Genomic DNA, 18684 nt, shown 5'->3' with positions numbered 1-18684 from the left:
CCCTTTTATTTTCACAGTTTCCTTTTTCTAGATTCATGTGTTTATTCGGTAATACATTAGTGAATTCTATGACGACTAATAAATAATATATAAGTAATTTACACAAAATGGCATTTATTTCTTTAGACTTAGTTCAAAGTAACATAATAACCTTAGCTATTATACGTACCTACTTATTATGAACAATTCTTCGAAATGTCAAATACAGAGTTTAAAATATCAGAATTGTTTCAGCAATCGTTACTAAAATGAACCATTGCATTTTAGTAAGTATGTAAAACAAAACGAGTAGTAATTTTGGAAATTTGACCACTTCATGTGCCACATTAATCATTCATCTGTGTATGAAAACCAAACCGGAAGTCGCACATTGTTACTTCTGATATCAGATGGAAATACATGGAACGAGAATAATCTTGCCATAACGAAAACAATATTCCTATCAACTAAGAACATCAAAAGCAGGTTATCTATAATATCGGTGAATTTTATTGTTCAACTGGAAAAACCTGATTTTAGGAAAATAATTGCAGTCATTACAAAATTTTACATTATAGCTGACCACACGCTATAAAATTAGTGTTGTTGATTACAATCTCTGCTTTGAAAATACAAAAACGATAATTCGTATAAACCGGGGTCACATTTGTAACATTTATTTATGATATGACCGTACCACAAACACAAAATGTTAAATTTTTCCCTTAAAGCCACAGCGATGATGGCGCCTTTGTTATCTGAATGTTGGTGAGAATCAACCAGGCTCACCTGAAATTTTGAAATTGAGAAAAAGCCTGTATAAATGATAATAGACTTACAGTTTCATTTTGCAAAATAAAGAGGACACTTCTGTTATCAGCAATTAAAATTATAAATAAATCAGAATTATGTTTGTTCTTGTTGCTTTTGTTCCATTCTAATAAATTGCTTTTTATGTTGGCGTAGAGAGAATGGAATAAAGATTCCATGTAAATCATACTTTTCTGAAATTAATATATACATAACACATTACATAAAGTAGATTAATTTTTACCCATTCAGTTAAGCCTTCAGCGCGATATCCAGCAAATTTCATAGCTTCAGGAACGGTCAAATTAAAGTTATCTAAAATACCTTTGTTTTTTAAGTTTTCGTGAATTTTGTTTCCATCTAAAATGCTATATGCAAGCAGGTAAATTAATCTTACGTTTAAAGCACTATCAGGCTTGTTTATCTAAAAATTGTACAAAAGTCTTATTTCCAGTTTATAATTTACAAGAAACTTCTACTTACAATAATCCTTTCGTGCCTACAATAGGATGCCATCAAGACAGCAATCAGAGTACAGGCATTGCTTGAAATCGGTACATTCTGATAGTTATAGTGGCTCTGAGAAAATTTTGACTCGAAAAACGTTATTCTGATTTCAGAGTGGTTTTGTAAATTGTTGGTTTCATGTTTGGGAAAAAATGGTAACTCTGAGCAATCCGACATTTTACATTTGATAATTTTGACATATTTGTGACATGATGCTTCAAAATTGCACTGCTGTCTTTGATTACAGTGGGTTATTTTTAAAATAATTGAAAACATGGAAAAACAAAAACAAGGGTTATCAGCAAAGATTAAACAACACATTTCTCGTTACCAGAATTAAACACTTGTTATTTGTTGTCTGTAATGAAATGTTATGAATATTGAATATTGGCTGAATGCAATTAAACAAATAATTAAATAGAACTAGGGCAAAGTTTATTATGAATCAGAATTACAAACTCTGTAAGCATTTCTAAAAATGGACAGCCCCGAATTAATTTGATTTTTTGCTTAAAATTTTTAAATTTGTAATCGAAATAAAACAGTTAGTTGTCTCACCTTTGCATTCTTTTAGCGTTACATGTTAAATGAAAGAACCTACGTGACATCTATTGTTCATACTGTCGATAAAACATAATGGAAAATCCTGTGTTTATTTTTGTTGCAAGGAAATCCGTAATGTGATAAATATGTATTTAAACTGACATAAAAAACCACTGTAATTTGCCATAACAAACTTCATTCTAATGAACGTAAAATAGGTGTTATCTTCCATACAAAAATGAAAGGTCGTTGATTTAAATGGAAATTGATGATGTCATTGTTTTTCAATATTGTCTTGCTGAATGTGAGTTTTATTGGTACTGTCTATTGTTATACGCAATTTTTAATCCGCTATAAAATAATTATTACTCTATAATTTAATTATTCAAGTATCAAATGCGGTATTACCGGTTGAAGGTAACAAATTACCTACCCGAAATCGCCAAAATATTAGTCCAAGGCGGAAAAAACATTAATTATCTTTAAATACATTAAAATATGCAATCATTATTTTACGGCGCTTTTGGTGATTATATCCGGCGAGCAACATAATTTGTAATCGAGTCATCCTTCTAATTGAGTCTGTATGTCTTCTTCGAAATGATATGTTTAAAGTCATTAAAATATGCCAAGACAAAATGCGGTGTCCAAATTATCTGTTTTTTAACTTTTGTTGATTAATATATTGTGATCTTATTCCTGCAGACTTTCTTTGTGATTCTATTTAAAGAACACTATCGAACATTCGTCAAGAATTTGGCAGAATTAAGGCTGAAAATAACAAGAAATTAACAACAAAAAAATAAGGCATATGATTGATGGAGTTAAACAAAGACTTCATTTATTATTACAGCCAAATAGGCAGCATTTTCATTTACCGTAATTTAATTATGCTTATTTAATAAAATTAATTAACTTGATACCAAGTTTCCTTATAGCTTCACACTTATTTTATTAAAAATCTTACTGAAAAGTGTCCGCCATTTTTGCTTTAACATTTGTCATTTATTGACATTTATCAATGTGGCTTAATCGCCGACATACGAAATCATTTTCAAAAATAACTCGATTACAAATTATGTTGATCGCACAATATAAAGAACACTGTTTTTTTTCATATTAAGAAACTGTAATTAAAAACCAGAAGGTTGCTATTTTCACACGAACCGAAAAATTATTGTCATTATGGCATGTGTTATTGTGGTTGCTGTTGTTGTTTTACATTTATAATTATTTTATTTATATAATATCTACTAATTTAACAAAAAAAAACAAAAAAACAAAACGTTGAATCGTAATATAATTAAGATTCGAATGATTATATTATAATTTTTTCAGTCTTTATACACTCACGTAGAAAATTGCTCCAAAGAATTTAAACAGTAACTACTTACCTTGCTCTCAGAACCGTGACTCCATCCTTATCATGGTTTCTTCATATAAAATTTTATTTGGCAAAATTGTAAGATGAGATCATCAGTTTGGGAAGGGGGGCATGAAGGATAAATTAACCATTTACCATCCGTCCAATAACCCTAACACGTTTGTAAAATTTCAGAGTATCCGGTTGTTATACAATTTTGATTCTTTTCCGAAAAATTTGTATGTCTAGAGTAAAAACTCAACACGGATTTATAAACCGCAAATAAAAGAATATCTTATTTTATAAAATTTAAATAACACTTACTGTTGTAACATTTGAAGACGATGTCGTCAAACTACTGGTGGGAATGACTAGCCATATTTTGGGTTAGCACTTTACCATCTAAATGATATTCCTTATATACGTACAAAATTTGACAACAATTGGTCCAGTAGTTACGGGGATTGTCTATTTTGATAAAAATGACATATGAAACGGACAGATAAATGGAAATAGAAGACCTATGTTTTTGTACTCTAAGAGTCATGGAACATCGAAGAAACTTTATACATTATGTGAAAGCTGAAATTTATTATACTACATTTGTGATAGTTCAAAACCAAGATATTATCAATTATCACACCAGTCAGATAGTAACACTATTAATCCTTGTAGCCGTGCAACATCAATGGAGTTTCTTATGACTGTGTATATTTTTAAATCATCTGCGAATAAGCTAAAATGACAAAGCAAAAGGTTACCAATATCACTGACATATATTGAACACAATAACGGACCTCATATCGAGCCTTGGGGGACACCTGACAGTACACGCCGACTATCTGAAAGACCATGATTTAATTTGACTTGTCGTATTCGCTCTGTTAAGTAACCCCTAAACCATGTTAATAAAGAGCCTTTAATTCCATTTGCAGAGAACTTTTCCGTTAATATACCATAATGCACATGGTATGTCAAAAGCCTTACTGAAGTCAGTATAGACGGCAGCAGCTTTGTTAATGTTGACAAACAAGAACAACAGAAGTCCCCGGACGGTAAAACGACTGGCCAAATCCATCATCCTCATGGTGCAAACATGGACCCAGGAGAACAGCTCAAGAATGAAACGATTTGAAAAGGAGGTAGAGAATAGCGTAGATTCACTGGAACTGACGATTAGTCAACTGGATGGATGAGTTTAGAATCTTGGTAAAAAGGTAATTAAGTCGATAGCTGAAAAGGTTCTGGGTGAAAAGTCAACCTAAAGACGAAAATTACAGTTTATCAAGTGAAATTAAGTAACGCTGGTAGTATGGAAGCTGAACAATATTATGAATGCTCAAAAAAGTACAAAAAAACTATTTCATAAGAGAAAAATGAACAGAAAGATGAACTAATGAACAGTGTAAAACAGAAAATAAAATTAAGTAATTTACAAAAAAGTAAACTTCATGAAAATAACGCCCCAAGCCGAATATTTTGAGGAGCCCTTAAATGGCGGAATAGTAGAAGGAGAAGAAGAAGATACCTACGTGTAACTTGGAAGACGAAGTACAAGAGGAAGTACAGGTATCAACTGTTATCGAAGTCAAAATAGCTGTCAAGAAGCTTCGAAACAATAAATTTGTAACGAGCATTTTCAGAAAGTAAAGGGCTAAAGAACGAAAAGTTCACTGAATAGAAATAAACCGAGGTTAAACTTCTTCTCAGTGGAAATGGGTTTGCGGGGGTTATTTATATTATACAGAATGAGTGGGTGGTAGTAGAGGGCGTGTCGGACTGGTGGGGATGGCCAATTTCCAAATATAAGGCAGATGGAAACCAGTATCTCTATTTATGTTATTGGGGTGTTTTTGGATTTCTACATTTAAATGATTACGAATCTCAACTCATTCTTGCTTCATTTATCTAAATAAATGAGAAAAACGGGAACATATTTTCCAAGTTTTCCAAAAAAAAAGCTCAGTCGGCCTTAGATCAAAAGAAAAAAAAAAGTCTAGCATATGGAGAGGAACAATCGTACAGTGCGAATTTTTGCTGCTTTGGAAACAAGGGAAGAAAACGGAAAAAATTATTTCCAAAAATTATCCAAAAAAAATTCTGGAATTTAAAAAAATGTTTAAAACATTTCCAAAAAGTTATATGGCAAAGAAAAGAATATATATGAATACGAGCCTAGAGTCATTCTTGCTTCATCTGTCTAAATGAGAGAAAAATGGGAAAATGATTTTCAAAAATTGTCCACGAAATGGATAATCGAATTATATTCAAAGAAAGAGGGTATACATACTGAGAATCTTTTCATAGACTGCGATCATTTTCGGTGGCCTCTTTAAATAACTCAGAAAAAATGAAAAGTATTTTCCAAAAAATTTCTAAAAATTTTCCAAAGTTAAAGAGCACAAAAAAATATAAATAATTGCAGGTTTCAGCCCATTCTTGCTTCATCTATCTAAATAAACGAGAAAAACGGGAACATCTTTTTCCAGTTTTCCAAAAAAAAAGCTTAAATGGGTTCAATTCAACAGAAAAAAAAAATGTCCACCATGTGGAGAAACGATCGTAGACTGCGTATTTTTGCCACTCTTGAAACAACGGAAGAAAATCGGAAAATAATTTCCAAAAATTATCCAAAAAAATTCCTGAAATTTATCAAAAATGTAAAAAAAAATCCAAAAATTATATAACAAAGAAAAAATATATATGAATACGAATCTAAAGTCAATCTTGTTTCATCTGTCTAAATAAGAGAAAAACGGGAACATATTTTTCAAGTTTTCCAAAAGAAAGCTTCATCGCTTTCAAGTCAAAAGAAAAAAAATGTCCACCACGTGGAGAAACGAGCGTAGAGTGCATATTTTTGCCACTCTTGAAACAACGGAAGAAAAACGGAAAATAATTTCCAAATATTACCCAAAAAAATTCCTGAAATTTTTCAAAAATGTACAAAAAAAAGTTCCAAAAGTTATACATATAGCAATGAAAAAAATATATATGAATACGAATCTAAAGTCAATCTTGTTTCATCCGTCTAAATAAGAGAAAAATTGGAACATATTTTTCAAAATGCACAAAAAAAGTCCCAAAAGTTATATGTATACCAAAGAAAAAAAATATCTATGAATACGAATCTAAAGTCAATCTTGTTTCATCCGTCTAAATAAGAGAAAAATGGGAACATATTTTTTCAAAAATTGTCCAAAAAATAGTTAATTGAATTCTATTCAAAAGAAAAAGAAGTATACATACTGAGAATCTTTTCGTAGATTGCGATAATTTTTTGTTGGTCTCTTTAAATAACAAAAATTTTCCAAGAAGATGTATAGCACAAAAAATATATAGACGATAATTCGTTGATTATGGGTGTGAAATCAATCTTGCCTCATCTGTCTAAGTAAATGAGAAAAACAAAAGAATAATTTCTAACAATTGTAGAAAAAATAGTTAATCACACTCTAGTCTAAAAAAAAAATAAACTAATCTAATCTACAGACATATTTAGAACTTTTTTGTCGATTGCGTACATTTTTGTTAGTCTCTTTAAATGCATACTTTATAAAAAAAGGAAAAATCCAAAAATTTTCCAAGACATTATGCAGCAAAAAAAAATAAAATAGGTGATTATTTTTATTATACGTGTGTGCAGTCATTCTTGCTTAATCTGTCTAAATAATCGAAAAAAAAGGGAAATTTATTTTCAAAAATTTTCCAAAAAAAAAAGGTTAATCGTCTGCCATTCAAAAGAGGAAAAATATCTAGGTTATGAAGATATATTTCTTGACTGAGTATTTTTTGGCATATTTTTAAAACAACAGAGGAAAAGAGAAAAATAATTACTAAAGATTTGCCCAAAAAATGGTTAATGGAAATATAATAAAAAAAATAATACACATATAATAATAATAATAATAATATTTATTTTCCAACGGGATTACACCCAATTACAGGAAAAAATAGAAATGGAAATTGAATAAATTTAAAAATTAACAATTACAAGAAAGTAAAACTAAGAAGAGAAGGACGAAAATCGAAAAATTTGCCAAAAAATTTCCAAAAAGTTTTATAGCAAAGACAAAATATAGATAAATAATTATCCATACATTACGGGTCTGAAGAAATTTTTTGCTTCATATACATATAGATTTTGGAATTTTGCTGTTACAGTAACACGTAATTTTAGCTAGATTTTTTATTTCCGGATTATAAGCTAAGGAAGTATTGTAATCGAATTTATCGGACGACTGATTACTTTCATATTTTCTCGACGGGTCATGACCTCTAGAGTACGAAAAAATAAGTCTCCGATTTCTGTCTCTCTGTCTGTCGGTCCACCATCCACGTGGATTGTTGTTAGACAAATAATCTCCGAAACTATCGGACTGATTGTTATATGTGTATTACGAATATCATGTAGAATCTGTGTGCGTGATTTTTCGATAGACGGAATGACCCAGACGATCACTGGGTAGGCATTTGACTAACAGATCAAGAAAGGAAAGAGACCCATTATTTTCTATTTCCACTGTGAAATTGATATCGAGCTGCTGACTATTGAGATGATTCAAGAAGACTGAAAGTACAGGGTGATTTCGAAATATATGCAATAATTGTTACTTTTTGTTGGTTATAATTCGTTTTTTCATGTATTCATTCATCATTAAAGGTCAAATGCTTCATGTGATCGACTTTTTATTCTGACGGATGTTTGATCCTTGACACAACGATTCCACGTTGTTTATTAGAACAAATATAAGAGCAACCTAGAATGCTACCATATTTTTACAATAAATGTTGAAAATGTCCTTAACTAGCAATACAAGCTTCAGCACGTCGCAACATGTTTGCGCAGATACGTAAAAAAACTCCGGGAGTTTCACGAACTGAAGCGGCTGCCACCATTATTGAAGCTCTTCGATACTTTCTAGATACTGTTGATTTCCATAAACTAACTGTTTCATTCAACCCCACAGACAAAAATTACACGGACTAAGATCGGGTGAACGCGGAGGCCATTTCTACCGACCCACTGGTTGGTGGTGGTGTTCCGTCATGCAAGTACCACATGCGAACTCGTTCACCTAGAGGCACTTCTCCATCTAGCTGCTTTTCCAACACATTGTTTAAAAGCTCGGGGTACTATGCCACATTTAGTCTGTTTGGTAAAACATAAGGTCCAACTAAGCAGTCATTTACGATAAAGGTCATACATTTATGGAAAACCGTCGTTGAAATCGTACTTTTTGACGAACGTGTGAATTTTCAGTGGACCAAATGTGAATGTTGTAGCTGTTGAAAATAGCATTGCGAGCGAATCCTGCTTCATCCGTAAACAGAATGCAATTTAAAAAGTTAGAGCGTTCACGACATTAATGTAAAAAAACATTCGCAGTAATTTCACACGACGTTGAAAATCAGAGGACTCCAAAGCTAGCAGTTTTTTAACGTGGTATGGATGGAGGCCTTGTTCTTTTAATGTACGATGCACTACAAACTGTGAAACTCCAACTTCAGCTGTAATCGGAGAGTGCTGCTGTCGGGTTGTTTTTCGACGCGTTCTAAAATTTGTTCTTCAGCTTGCAGTATTCTTTCGGTCATCGATGGGAATTTTACTGGGGGCGATTGAGCACACCTTTGGAAGGAAGATTAGCTTCAGATTGAGATAACTGACGTGACGAGAAATTCTATCGTTTTGCAATTCTGTACATCGTGGTGTGGAGAGTTTATTTGAAAGTAGTGACTGAAATTTTCGGATGTTGGATAATTTAAGAGTGGTTTGGGGTTGGTTGTAAGTGATTCTGTCAAAGAGAGACCAGAGTTTACATAGATGAAACTGGTCGCCTAGTTAAAACTAGAATATCTGAACACCAACGTTGCATTCGATCCTGTTCGAATAATCGATAAAATAAATCAATCCATGGCTTTAATTTTTTGACACGTGTTATATAAGTAATTGCTAAATATCTCCCTGTATCTTAAGGCGTATTTCTTAATAAACACTTATTTAATATTGTTTTGATGCAATCGACTTTCTGTGGAGGATGAATACATCAAATATGTTTTTATAATCACAAAATCACTGTACCAAAATTAAAAAAAAAAATTCGTTTACGTCATTTCGTAGATTAGATTAGTACTAGAACTGGACCACAAATTTTTTTAGTTTTGGTAACCTACATACGTCTACAAAACTTCTAAAGTTAATCAATTAATTCAATCTTACCAATTTTAGGCATTCTCTACATGATCTAAGTAAAAAAAGTAAAAAAAAAACACTGTGATTCTCAACGCTGACTATGAATTCTAAAATATGCATAATAATTCATGGTAGACCACGAAGGAAGCATTCAATAACGCGAAATCACGAGTTATCACTTGCGAGCACAACAATGGAGAGTAAATTTTATTATCGGCAATATTTCATTTGAACTATTAATTATATGTATTAGATCACGTTCTTAGGAAACGTATAGTCAGAAAAGTTACGTATGCAACAAAAGCTTTGACAAATCAGTATCAACTTGCACCCAGCAGTTTTTCCCCTTCTATATGAATGAGATTGATGACGCTTCTTGTGTGAAATTGCTAAAAAGAGCTCACCAAGAAAGTAAACGCCAGTGTCTCGTGAACTGCTTCGCGATCGAGGTCGTGACACCATGAAAATTACAATTTGTGCCTTTTTGGCATTAGCGGCCTACGTCGCAGCCGACAATAAAGTTGTGTGCTACTACAACAGCAAGGCCAATTTCAGAGACAGTAAGTTTTTTATTTTTTTGTTTTTAGTCACAAAATTAAATTAAGTAAATTCAGAAATAATTGAAATTGTATCATTAAAGTAACTAAGAGTTATATATATATGTATACAACAATGTAATAATTGGTCAACTAAAAAAAATCGAAAAATGAAGACTTAAAAAGAGTAATTGGACAGGTTCAAGGTGTGTTTTTTATTTGATTCATATCAACAAAAGATATTTCCAAACTACTGAGCAGAAATTCCATTGTTGTGGTAATGATATTAAATTAAGTTTTAAAAAAATGTGAGAAAATAAATAATTATAAATTAAAGATTAACGATTTACTTAGTTACATGATGTAGAACAATTTTATTTATGTTTCTACATAAATATATTTTAAATTGTTCAGATGTTCTTGGAACTCATAAATGTTAAGTCAAGTACTTGTTATATAACAATGTTTAACAGTTTGCGTGTACATCACATTAAAAAGGATGCACGAAATTAGGACTTCATATTTGCATCAAATATTCTCTTACTAAGAGCAATTTCCATATTTGTTAGACGGGGTTACCTTGAACATGGAACTGTGGTAGGTAAATAGAGCGTTTCGACCATGAACAGTATCTTAAAAATAATGATAAATACATTAATTATTTTTCTTAACAAATCGCTTCTATCATATTTATCGCGGTTATTTCCACAGTTTTGAAATAGATTTTCGAGAATATTATTTAATAAGTGTTTTTTATGGTGCTTATTTAACAGTCTCTGAGAGAGATTTATGTAAATAACCTGTAAGGTCATCACAATTTTATCAATCGGTTCTCTTGAATTCATGTGACGTTCTGTTCATAATTTAATTATGCTACAGTAGTCATTTTTTGCGTAACCGTGCATGTATTAATATAAATAGAGTGGATTTTGTAGATGAATCACAGAGTTGTTTTTTAAGCTTACAAGCTCTTGACCTTATAAGAACTTATACCTGTTTAATTAGATGACTTCATTACAAAAGAGATATATATATCTCATGTTTTTCGACTAAATCAGTCTTCAGATTGAGTAATCTACATCTGTTTAATCTGAAAACTGTCAATAAACTACATTTTCCGTACCACTTGAGAAAGTCTACAATTTTTATAAGTTGTTTTGTCATTTCATCGCATATTTCGACGTTTAAGCTAAAAATACGTGCTCGACACATCATACTTCCGTTAACTTTGATAACCACACTATAAAGTATACAGTATATAAGTATATTGATAGCAACAGGTATGAACACACACAAAATTTTGAAAAATTCTGTAAAGGAGGCAGCCAGCTAGACGCCCGGATTCACATTAAATTATCTGATGATAATCCGCAAGATCCTTTCTCTCAAAATTAATCGATCCGAGTTATATTTCGGCCCATTTAAGTACCTTTATAAAATCTGTCTGTTGTTTAAGCTGCTATTTTATCAGTTATCCTTATATTCTTACAGGTCAAGGAAAATTCGAGATTAACTTCATAGACCCTGCCCTACAATTCTGCACACATTTGATTTATGGCTACGCTGGCATAAATGCAGACAACTTCAAAGCAGTTCCCCTCAATGAAATCTTTGACGTTACCAGAGACAACTACAGACACATTACAGCACTCAAGAGAAGATACCCCGGACTGAGAGTACTTCTGTCAGTTGGTGGAAACGAAGACAAAGGAGACGATGACAATATCAAATACAGGACAATCGTTAGTTACAAAATCGTTCTTGAAACAATAATTACAACATTTTTTTTAGCTTGAATCAGTCGACCATCGTCTATCATTCGTCAACTCTGCACAAGCTCTAGTCAAAAATTTCGGCTTCGATGGCTTAGACTTGGCGTGGGAGTTCCCACAAACCAAACCAAAGAAAATCCGCGGGAAAATCAGTAAGCTCAAGCAACACAGAATTTCGTGTTTAGTAACGACATATTTTCAGGCGGGTGGTTCAGCAACCTGAAGCATAAAATCGTCGGAGAGTCTGTAATCGACGAAAACGCTGAACAACACAAAGAACAATTTACCGCCCTTGTTCGCGAAATCAGAAACGCGTTCAGACACGACGGCCTTCTTTTAACATTGTCCGTTCTGCCGAATGTTAATAGTTCAGGTAAATACACCTACATATGGAACACAATACATTGTGGCCTCTATATATGCAGATGATGTCACCATTATGCATTTATTTAACTTCCAGTTTACTATGACCCTCGAGCTCTGGCCCCAAATCTCGACTTCATCACCCTACAAGCTTTCGATTTCTACACCCCTGAACGCAACCCTAAAGAAGCCGACTACCCTGCACCTCTCTATGAATTAATTGACCGAAAATATGACGAAAATGTTGACTATCAAGTCAGGTACTGGTTGCAGAAGGGTGCTCCTAACAATAAGCTCGTTTTGGGTATTCCTGCTTACGGACGTGCCTGGAAGATGGACGAAGATTCTTCAATTAGTGGAGTACCTCCACTGCTCATCGACGGAAGTGCTGAAGCAGGGCCGTACAGTAAAGAAGAAGGGTTGCTCAGCTACCCTGAGATTTGCGTCAAGCTTGCCAACCCCCAGAAACTATCAACAGCTGCAGGAAAGCATCTGAGAAGAATGGGAGATCCCTCAAAGAGGAAAGGTAATGTTTGAGCTTTTTGTGTCCCAGTAGATAGTAGCCATAGTATGGGTGATGGGACTTTTTTTCAGACGAATGGCACGAAAATGATGCTACTAAGAGATACGGTAGGTTTAATAATTTGGTCTAAGGGTACCCCTTTTCCCATTTTCTGCTTTTTTGATTCGTTTAAACCTGTATTATGAAAGTGACATTAATTGTAACAAAAATGATATCATCAGCGACTTTCGTCTCTGCTTTCTACTTTGACTTAAATGTTGACCTGAGAAATTTTAATATTGACTTAAATTGTTCGTAGGTACTTTCGCTTTCCGTCTACCCGATGAAAACGAAGAAGGTGGCATCTGGGTGGGCTACGAAGATGCCGACACTGCAGGAAATAAAGCCTCATACGTCAAAGCTAAAGGATTAGGCGGTATTGCTATCGTGGATATTACTTTGGATGATTTTAGAGGCCTTTGCACTGGTGACAAATATCCTCTGCTCCGTGCCGCTAAGTTTCGCCTGTAACTGTAAAAGAATTCCGTTGTCGTAATTTTTTTCTGTCCCGTAAGGTGATTTTAACTTTGAACCGTGATATTACAAACTTGGAAATAAAATTTTGTACATCAGTCTGACTTGTTGGATTTAACCTCTTATATGTAAAAAACCCTCTTCTGTGTTTTTGTTCCTTGTTGTCCTTTAGAGTAAAAGTGGGTTTTACGTTATAGAACTCTATTAGCTCTTACCATATGATCGTAAAAAAAGTCCTCTAGTGGGGCATGAAATTAATTTTTAAAATATTATATGCTCGTCAACAAAATGGAACTCTACATTGTATATATTTTTTTGTTTGGTGGAATGCCTTCAAATACAGTGCTCAACCCCAAGGTTGGAAAAATGACCTTAAATAAAATGCAAAACATGGAGGGCAATTTGTTTATTCCTGCATTATTGAGGGCGAAAAACTGTTGAAATACGCTACTAAGGAACTTATTTTCCAGTTGCAAAAACTGCCTCCAGTTTTCAGAAATGAAATCAAATCAATTGAAATATTTAAATATTACAAATTTAACAACATAAAAAAGGGGGGAATCGTAATTAAAGTAACTGCATACATAAGTTAGTACGATGGTGTCGCCACATCAAATTTAAATAATGAGAGTCAAGCAAAAAAATTGCCAGAGCGGTGCGAAGGGCGTCTCCTCGTGAAGGTCTCCACTAACCACAACCACAACACGCGCTATGGATTTTAAACACTCGTATTCCCGAGTCTTGCTTCCATCCGCGTTAAGGACGCAGCCAGCTAGACAAGGATGGAAAATCCGGTATTGCAAATAAAAATTCACATGAAAATGTAAAAAAGGTCCCTATTTGAGTATGTATAGCGCCATTAATCCGCCTGCGCCACACGATCTATTGCTTTTAAATGATTAATATAATTACAAATCAGAAAATAAGCAAAATTTAATTCTGCCACACTCTGTTACGAATTTCAAATTACAAGAACTTGCATTAAGGTTAGATTATACCACACTATATCAAGAATTTCAAACAACAATAATTTACATGAGGTTAAATTATGCATTAATTCAAGTTAATGATTAAATCATAAAACAAAGCACACATGAAATAGACACAACAAGGCAAATACGGTCAAAACCAAAATAATAAGTCGAGAATTCGAGAAATTCGATGTGAAAAAATAATTAGGCTCGGAAGAAAATAGCACATTACTGCAGGACAACATAAACATAATCATTTCGAGTTCATAATGATATTAATTAAACAGATGATAATTTTCAAGGTACTTTCTCTCAAAATGGATTAACGTTTAGGAATAGTTTAAATGGCACTACTGAACTATTTTAAAATCTTGAGTGAAAAGTGATGAAGTGTGGATAACTTAAGTAAAACATGCAATACTTCTGATATAATGATTATAAAAAAATAATAAGTTGAGCCTGAATAAATGAATTTCCGTCACGTGCTTTCCACACACATTTTCCACTATTATTGTTAAAATGTATTTAAACAATAAACAGTTAAAAATCTTAATATGAAATGTGAATTTACAGACAATAAAACAAAAATTACAAGCGTGTACGGAATGGTCAAAGTTTTATGCTCCAGGATTCTTTCAAACTAGTTCAAAATGAAACGTAAGTGGTCACCGAAATTGTTTCAAATTACTTCAAAAACAAAACAAAAGGGGTCCCCGAGATCCTTTAAATCATTTCAAAAACCAGACACAAGGGGCCCGCGAAATGCGTTCAAATTACTTCAAAAACTAAACAAAAAGTGTCCCCGAAATTCTTTCAAACTATTATAAAAACAAAACACATGGGGTCCCCGAGATTCTTTCAAACTATATCAAAAACCAGACACCTGGGGTCCGCAAGATTCTTTCTAACTACTTTAAAAACAAAACACAAATAGTCACTCAAATTCTTTCAAATTACTTCAAAAACAAAACAAAAGGGGTCCCCGAGATCCTTCAAATCATTTCAAAAACCAGACACAAGGGGCCCGCGAAATTCATTCAAACTACTTCGAAAACAAAACAAAAAGTGTCCTCGAAATTTTTTCAAACTATTATAAAAACAAAACACATGGGGTCCCCGAGATTCTTTGAAACTATATCAAAAACCAGACACTGGGGTCCGCAAGATTCTTTCAAACTACTTCAAAAACAAAACGCAAATAGTCACTAAAATTCTTTCAAATTACTTAAAAAACAAAATCAAAGGGGTCTCCGAGATCCTCCAAATCATTTCAAAAACCAGACACAAGGGGTCCGGGAGATTCTTTCAAACTTCTTCAAAAACAAAACAAAAGCGGTCCCCAGATTCTTTCTAACTACTTCAAAAACAAAACACAAATGGTCATCGAGATTATTTCAAATTGCTACAAAAACAAAACAAAAAGGGTTCCCGAGATTCTTCAAACTACTTCAAAAACGAGACACAAGGAATCCGCAAGATTCTTTCAAGCTACTTTAAAAACATAACACAAATAGTCACTGAAATTCTTACAAATTACTTCAAAAACAAAATAAAAGAGGTCGCCAAGACCCTTCAAATCATTAAAAAAACCAGACACAAAGGGTCCACGAGATTCTTTCAATCTACTTCAAAAACGGAACAAGAAGGGTCCCTGAGAATCTTTCAAACTTCTTCAAAAACAAAACAAAAGGGATCCCCAGATTCTTTCTAACTACTTCAAAAACAAAACACAAATGGTCACCGAGATTCTTTTAAATTATTTTAAAAACAATACAAAAGGGGTCCCCGAGATCCTTCAAACCATTTCAAAAACCAGACACAAGAGGCCCGCGAAATTCATTCAAACTACTTCGAAAACAAAACAAAAAGTGTCCTCGAATTTTTTTCAAACTATTATAAAAACAAAACACATGGGGTCCCCGAGATTCTTTGAAACTATATCAAAAACCAGACACTGGGGTCCGCAAGATTCTTTCAAACTACTTCAAAAACAAAACGCAAATAGTCACTCAAATTCTTTCAAATTACTTAAAAAACAAAATCAAAGGGGTCTCCGAGATCCTCCAAATCATTTCAAAAACCAGACACAAGGGGTCCGGGAGATTCTTTCAAACTTCTTCAAAAACAAAACAAAAGCGGTCCCCAGATTCTTTCTAACTACTTCAAAAACAAAACACAAATGGTCACCGAGATTCTTTTAAATTATTTTAAAAACAATACAAAAGGGGTCCCCGAGATCCTTCAAACCATTTCAAAAACCAAACACAAGGGGCCCGCGAAATTCGTTCAAACTAATTCAAAAACTAAACAAAAAGTGTCCCCGAAATTCTTTCAAACTATTATAAAAACAAAACACATAGACTCCCTGAGATTCTTTCAAACTATTTCAAAACCAGACACCTGGAGTCCGCAAGATTCTTTCAAACTACTTCAAAAACAAAACACAAATAGTCACAGAAATTCTTTCAAATTACTTCAAAAACAAAGCAAATGGGGTCCCCGAGATCCTTCAAACCATTTCAAAAACCAGACACAAGGAGTGCGCGAGATTCTTCTTTCAATCTACTTCAAAACCCGACACAAGGGGTACACGAGAGAAAGAAAATAATTATTAACAACGTTTCTACAATTTTTTACTACAAAAGTAGTAAAAAATAAACTATGTCCAGAAAGTCACAAGAATTTTTATTCTAGTAGAAAACGGAAGTTCAAGAAAAAGGTCCTGGATGAAATTTGGAAACGGCTCTGGAATATTCTGTTGGGGAAAAATGTGAAGAACAAATTGGTTATCAATAAACAGTAAGGAAGAAGAAAATGATCTCAATGGCTTTACGTCCACGATTATAATCAACAAATTAATACTTAAAAACAAGAAAAAAAACGTGAAAAGTACGAAAGACACACAAAACATTACAATTTCTTCCGGAAAAAAACTTGAATCAAAACACAGAAAAAAATTAAACATTTGTTGAAAACAGGAAACAGTGATGAAAGAAGTCGTTCAAAAATAAAGCGAGAATTTTTTATTCTTAAGACGTTGTTTGTTAAATGAAAATGACACAATGAAAAATCAAACAATTTATATCACTTGTCCAAAGAATATAAAATAGGTAATAAAAAATTCCATATTTCATGATTAGGCAAATAGCTAATATCGTTTTTTTCTCAACGTTTTATAGCTCCTAGAATAAGAAAAGTGGGTGTCCATTCCCGCCTGCCTGTCGATTGTGTGTCTGTCATCTGTCAGCCATTTTATTAGACGACAAAATTCCGACCAAAATTTGTCTGTTCATCGACACCAAAAATGTGTTGACGTCATCTCAAGGTTTTGTTAAATAAATCTTCCCAAAAATGTGCAAAATAATATTCTTCAATATCTGTAGCATCTTATTCGAGGAATATTGAAAAAAAAATCAAAATTGTGTTATAAATTTTACACTACATCCTAGAAACTACAAAACCCCCTACCAGGAAATTTTTTACCCATTTTATGGGCACACAGATAGCTACAGAAGTAACATTTTTCCTTATTTATTCTTCTACTAACAACATATAAAAAATTATTTTAATTTCGTTAAAACCGACTCATGGTCAGGTTTTACATAATGGACAAATTTCGTGTTTCGTGTACAGAATTTTGCATGAAACTCATAATAAAAACCAAAATTCTAATTTTTGTAGTTCTGTTATTCCAGCTTGTTCACGCTTCAAATTAATAACAGATATAATTTATTATGTCAATATAATTCTTCTTCACAAAACAACTGTCTTTGTACCTTTTGTACACGAGTTTAGCACCTTTTATTCGCTGAATGTATTCAGAGAGACCAATTTTGCTCATTTGTAGAATACAAAAAAGCAGTTTTTCTGTTTTCGTTTTGTTTGGTTTTGTTTCGTTTGTCATTTGACTTAGTAGTACTTTCGATTTTTATATAAAAAATAATGCAGTGGCGATTTGTCAAAAAACACAGAAACCGAAGTAGTCTCTAATAAACAATAAAAATAATAATATAAAATTAAATATAACCAACTAACATTGACGATGGCATCAAAAACTTTACTGTGAATTAAAAGAAACCTCATTTCTAAATTTAAAAATTCTGGTAATCGTGCACACAGTTTCAGTTTTAAACTAATTCGAAGAACTGGTCACGAACTTATTTTAACAAACATTTGTACAACAACGAATGACGAAATAATTGTTTCATGTTCTCAACATGACTCTGATAATACCGATACCGTGGAAAAATAAGAAAGTAAATTTCTTTGTACCAGATTAACGTAATTACATTGATAACACGACCTAATATCATATAAAAGAACCACTTCATAGAAAAAATTACTTTGAGAGCATCGTTAATTAAAGTTCAACTGTTGCATTTATCTACATATTTAGGACACGCAACTAATCATTAAAAAATTAACACACAACAACTACATTGACTGTATTCATTTATGTATTTATTAATTATTATTATCTAGTATTAAATTAACTTTCACTTTTACTTCCCGAGCGTCAGCTATTGTAATAGAGTTTGACAGATGGACAACTTCATGTTTTCTCGACTAGAATGTAAAAAAAAACAAAATTTTAATTTATAAATGTTAATC

General features: G+C 32.6%; 2 protein-coding genes across 4 annotated transcripts; one reads left to right on the top strand and one right to left on the bottom strand.

Moving 5' to 3' along the window:
• Positions 1-466: 466 nt before the first annotated feature.
• Positions 467-1557, bottom strand: LOC135130201 (uncharacterized). The gene is made up of 4 exons (XM_064057556.1): positions 1273-1557; positions 1034-1213; positions 819-983; positions 467-768 (listed from the first exon to the last, which is right to left on the bottom strand). The coding sequence occupies exons 1-4, from the start codon at positions 1471-1473 to the stop codon at positions 577-579; spliced, it is 738 nt and encodes a 245-aa protein (XP_063913626.1). The 5' UTR covers positions 1474-1557; the 3' UTR covers positions 467-576.
• Positions 1558-9802: 8245 nt separating this feature from the next.
• Positions 9803-13200, top strand: LOC135130544 (chitinase-like protein Idgf4). 3 transcript variants are annotated; one of them, XM_064057948.1, is made up of 7 exons: positions 9803-9955; positions 11423-11673; positions 11723-11855; positions 11906-12076; positions 12164-12592; positions 12661-12696; positions 12888-13200. In XM_064057948.1, the coding sequence occupies exons 1-7, from the start codon at positions 9856-9858 to the stop codon at positions 13097-13099; spliced, it is 1332 nt and encodes a 443-aa protein (XP_063914018.1). In that variant the 5' UTR covers positions 9803-9855; the 3' UTR covers positions 13100-13200. The 3 variants fall into 3 exon arrangements, with proteins under 3 accessions (XP_063914018.1, XP_063914020.1, XP_063914019.1); XM_064057949.1 differs by lacking the exon at positions 9803-9955 and adding an exon at positions 11277-11356 and having other exon boundaries at positions 11403-11673; XM_064057950.1 differs by lacking the exon at positions 12661-12696.
• The last annotated feature ends 5484 nt before the right edge of the window (positions 13201-18684 follow it).

The sequence above is a fragment of the Zophobas morio genome, unplaced genomic scaffold (assembly GCF_036711695.1).
Source record: "Zophobas morio isolate AGI-343-1 ecotype UQ-CSIRO unplaced genomic scaffold, CSIRO_AGI_Zmor_V1 ptg000017l, whole genome shotgun sequence".
In the NCBI taxonomy this organism is placed as follows: domain Eukaryota; kingdom Metazoa; phylum Arthropoda; class Insecta; order Coleoptera; family Tenebrionidae; genus Zophobas; species Zophobas morio.
The sequence above is the reverse complement of the archived record's forward strand: the minus strand, read 5'-3'. Positions and strand labels throughout refer to the sequence as shown.

What these genes read in the sequence shown, in the direction of transcription:
- LOC135130201 (XM_064057556.1), bottom strand. Translation starts at nt 1,473, where the DNA reads ATGTCGGATTGCTCAGAGTTACCATTTTTTCCCAAACATGAAACCAAC. An exon ending in GTAGGCACGAAAGGATTATT is followed by an intron (nt 1,214 to 1,272) that starts GTAAGTAGAAGT and finishes TACAATTTTTAG; the next exon opens with ATAAACAAGCCTGATAGTGC. An exon ending in TTATTTTGCAAAATGAAACT is followed by an intron (nt 769 to 818) that starts GTAAGTCTATTA and finishes TCAAAATTTCAG; the next exon opens with GTGAGCCTGGTTGATTCTCA.
- LOC135130544 (XM_064057948.1), top strand. Translation starts at nt 9,856, where the DNA reads ATGAAAATTACAATTTGTGCCTTTTTGGCATTAGCGGCCTACGTCGCA. An exon ending in GCCGAATGTTAATAGTTCAG is followed by an intron (nt 12,077 to 12,163) that starts GTAAATACACCT and finishes TTTAACTTCCAG; the next exon opens with TTTACTATGACCCTCGAGCT. An exon ending in AGATCCCTCAAAGAGGAAAG is followed by an intron (nt 12,593 to 12,660) that starts GTAATGTTTGAG and finishes ACTTTTTTTCAG; the next exon opens with ACGAATGGCACGAAAATGAT.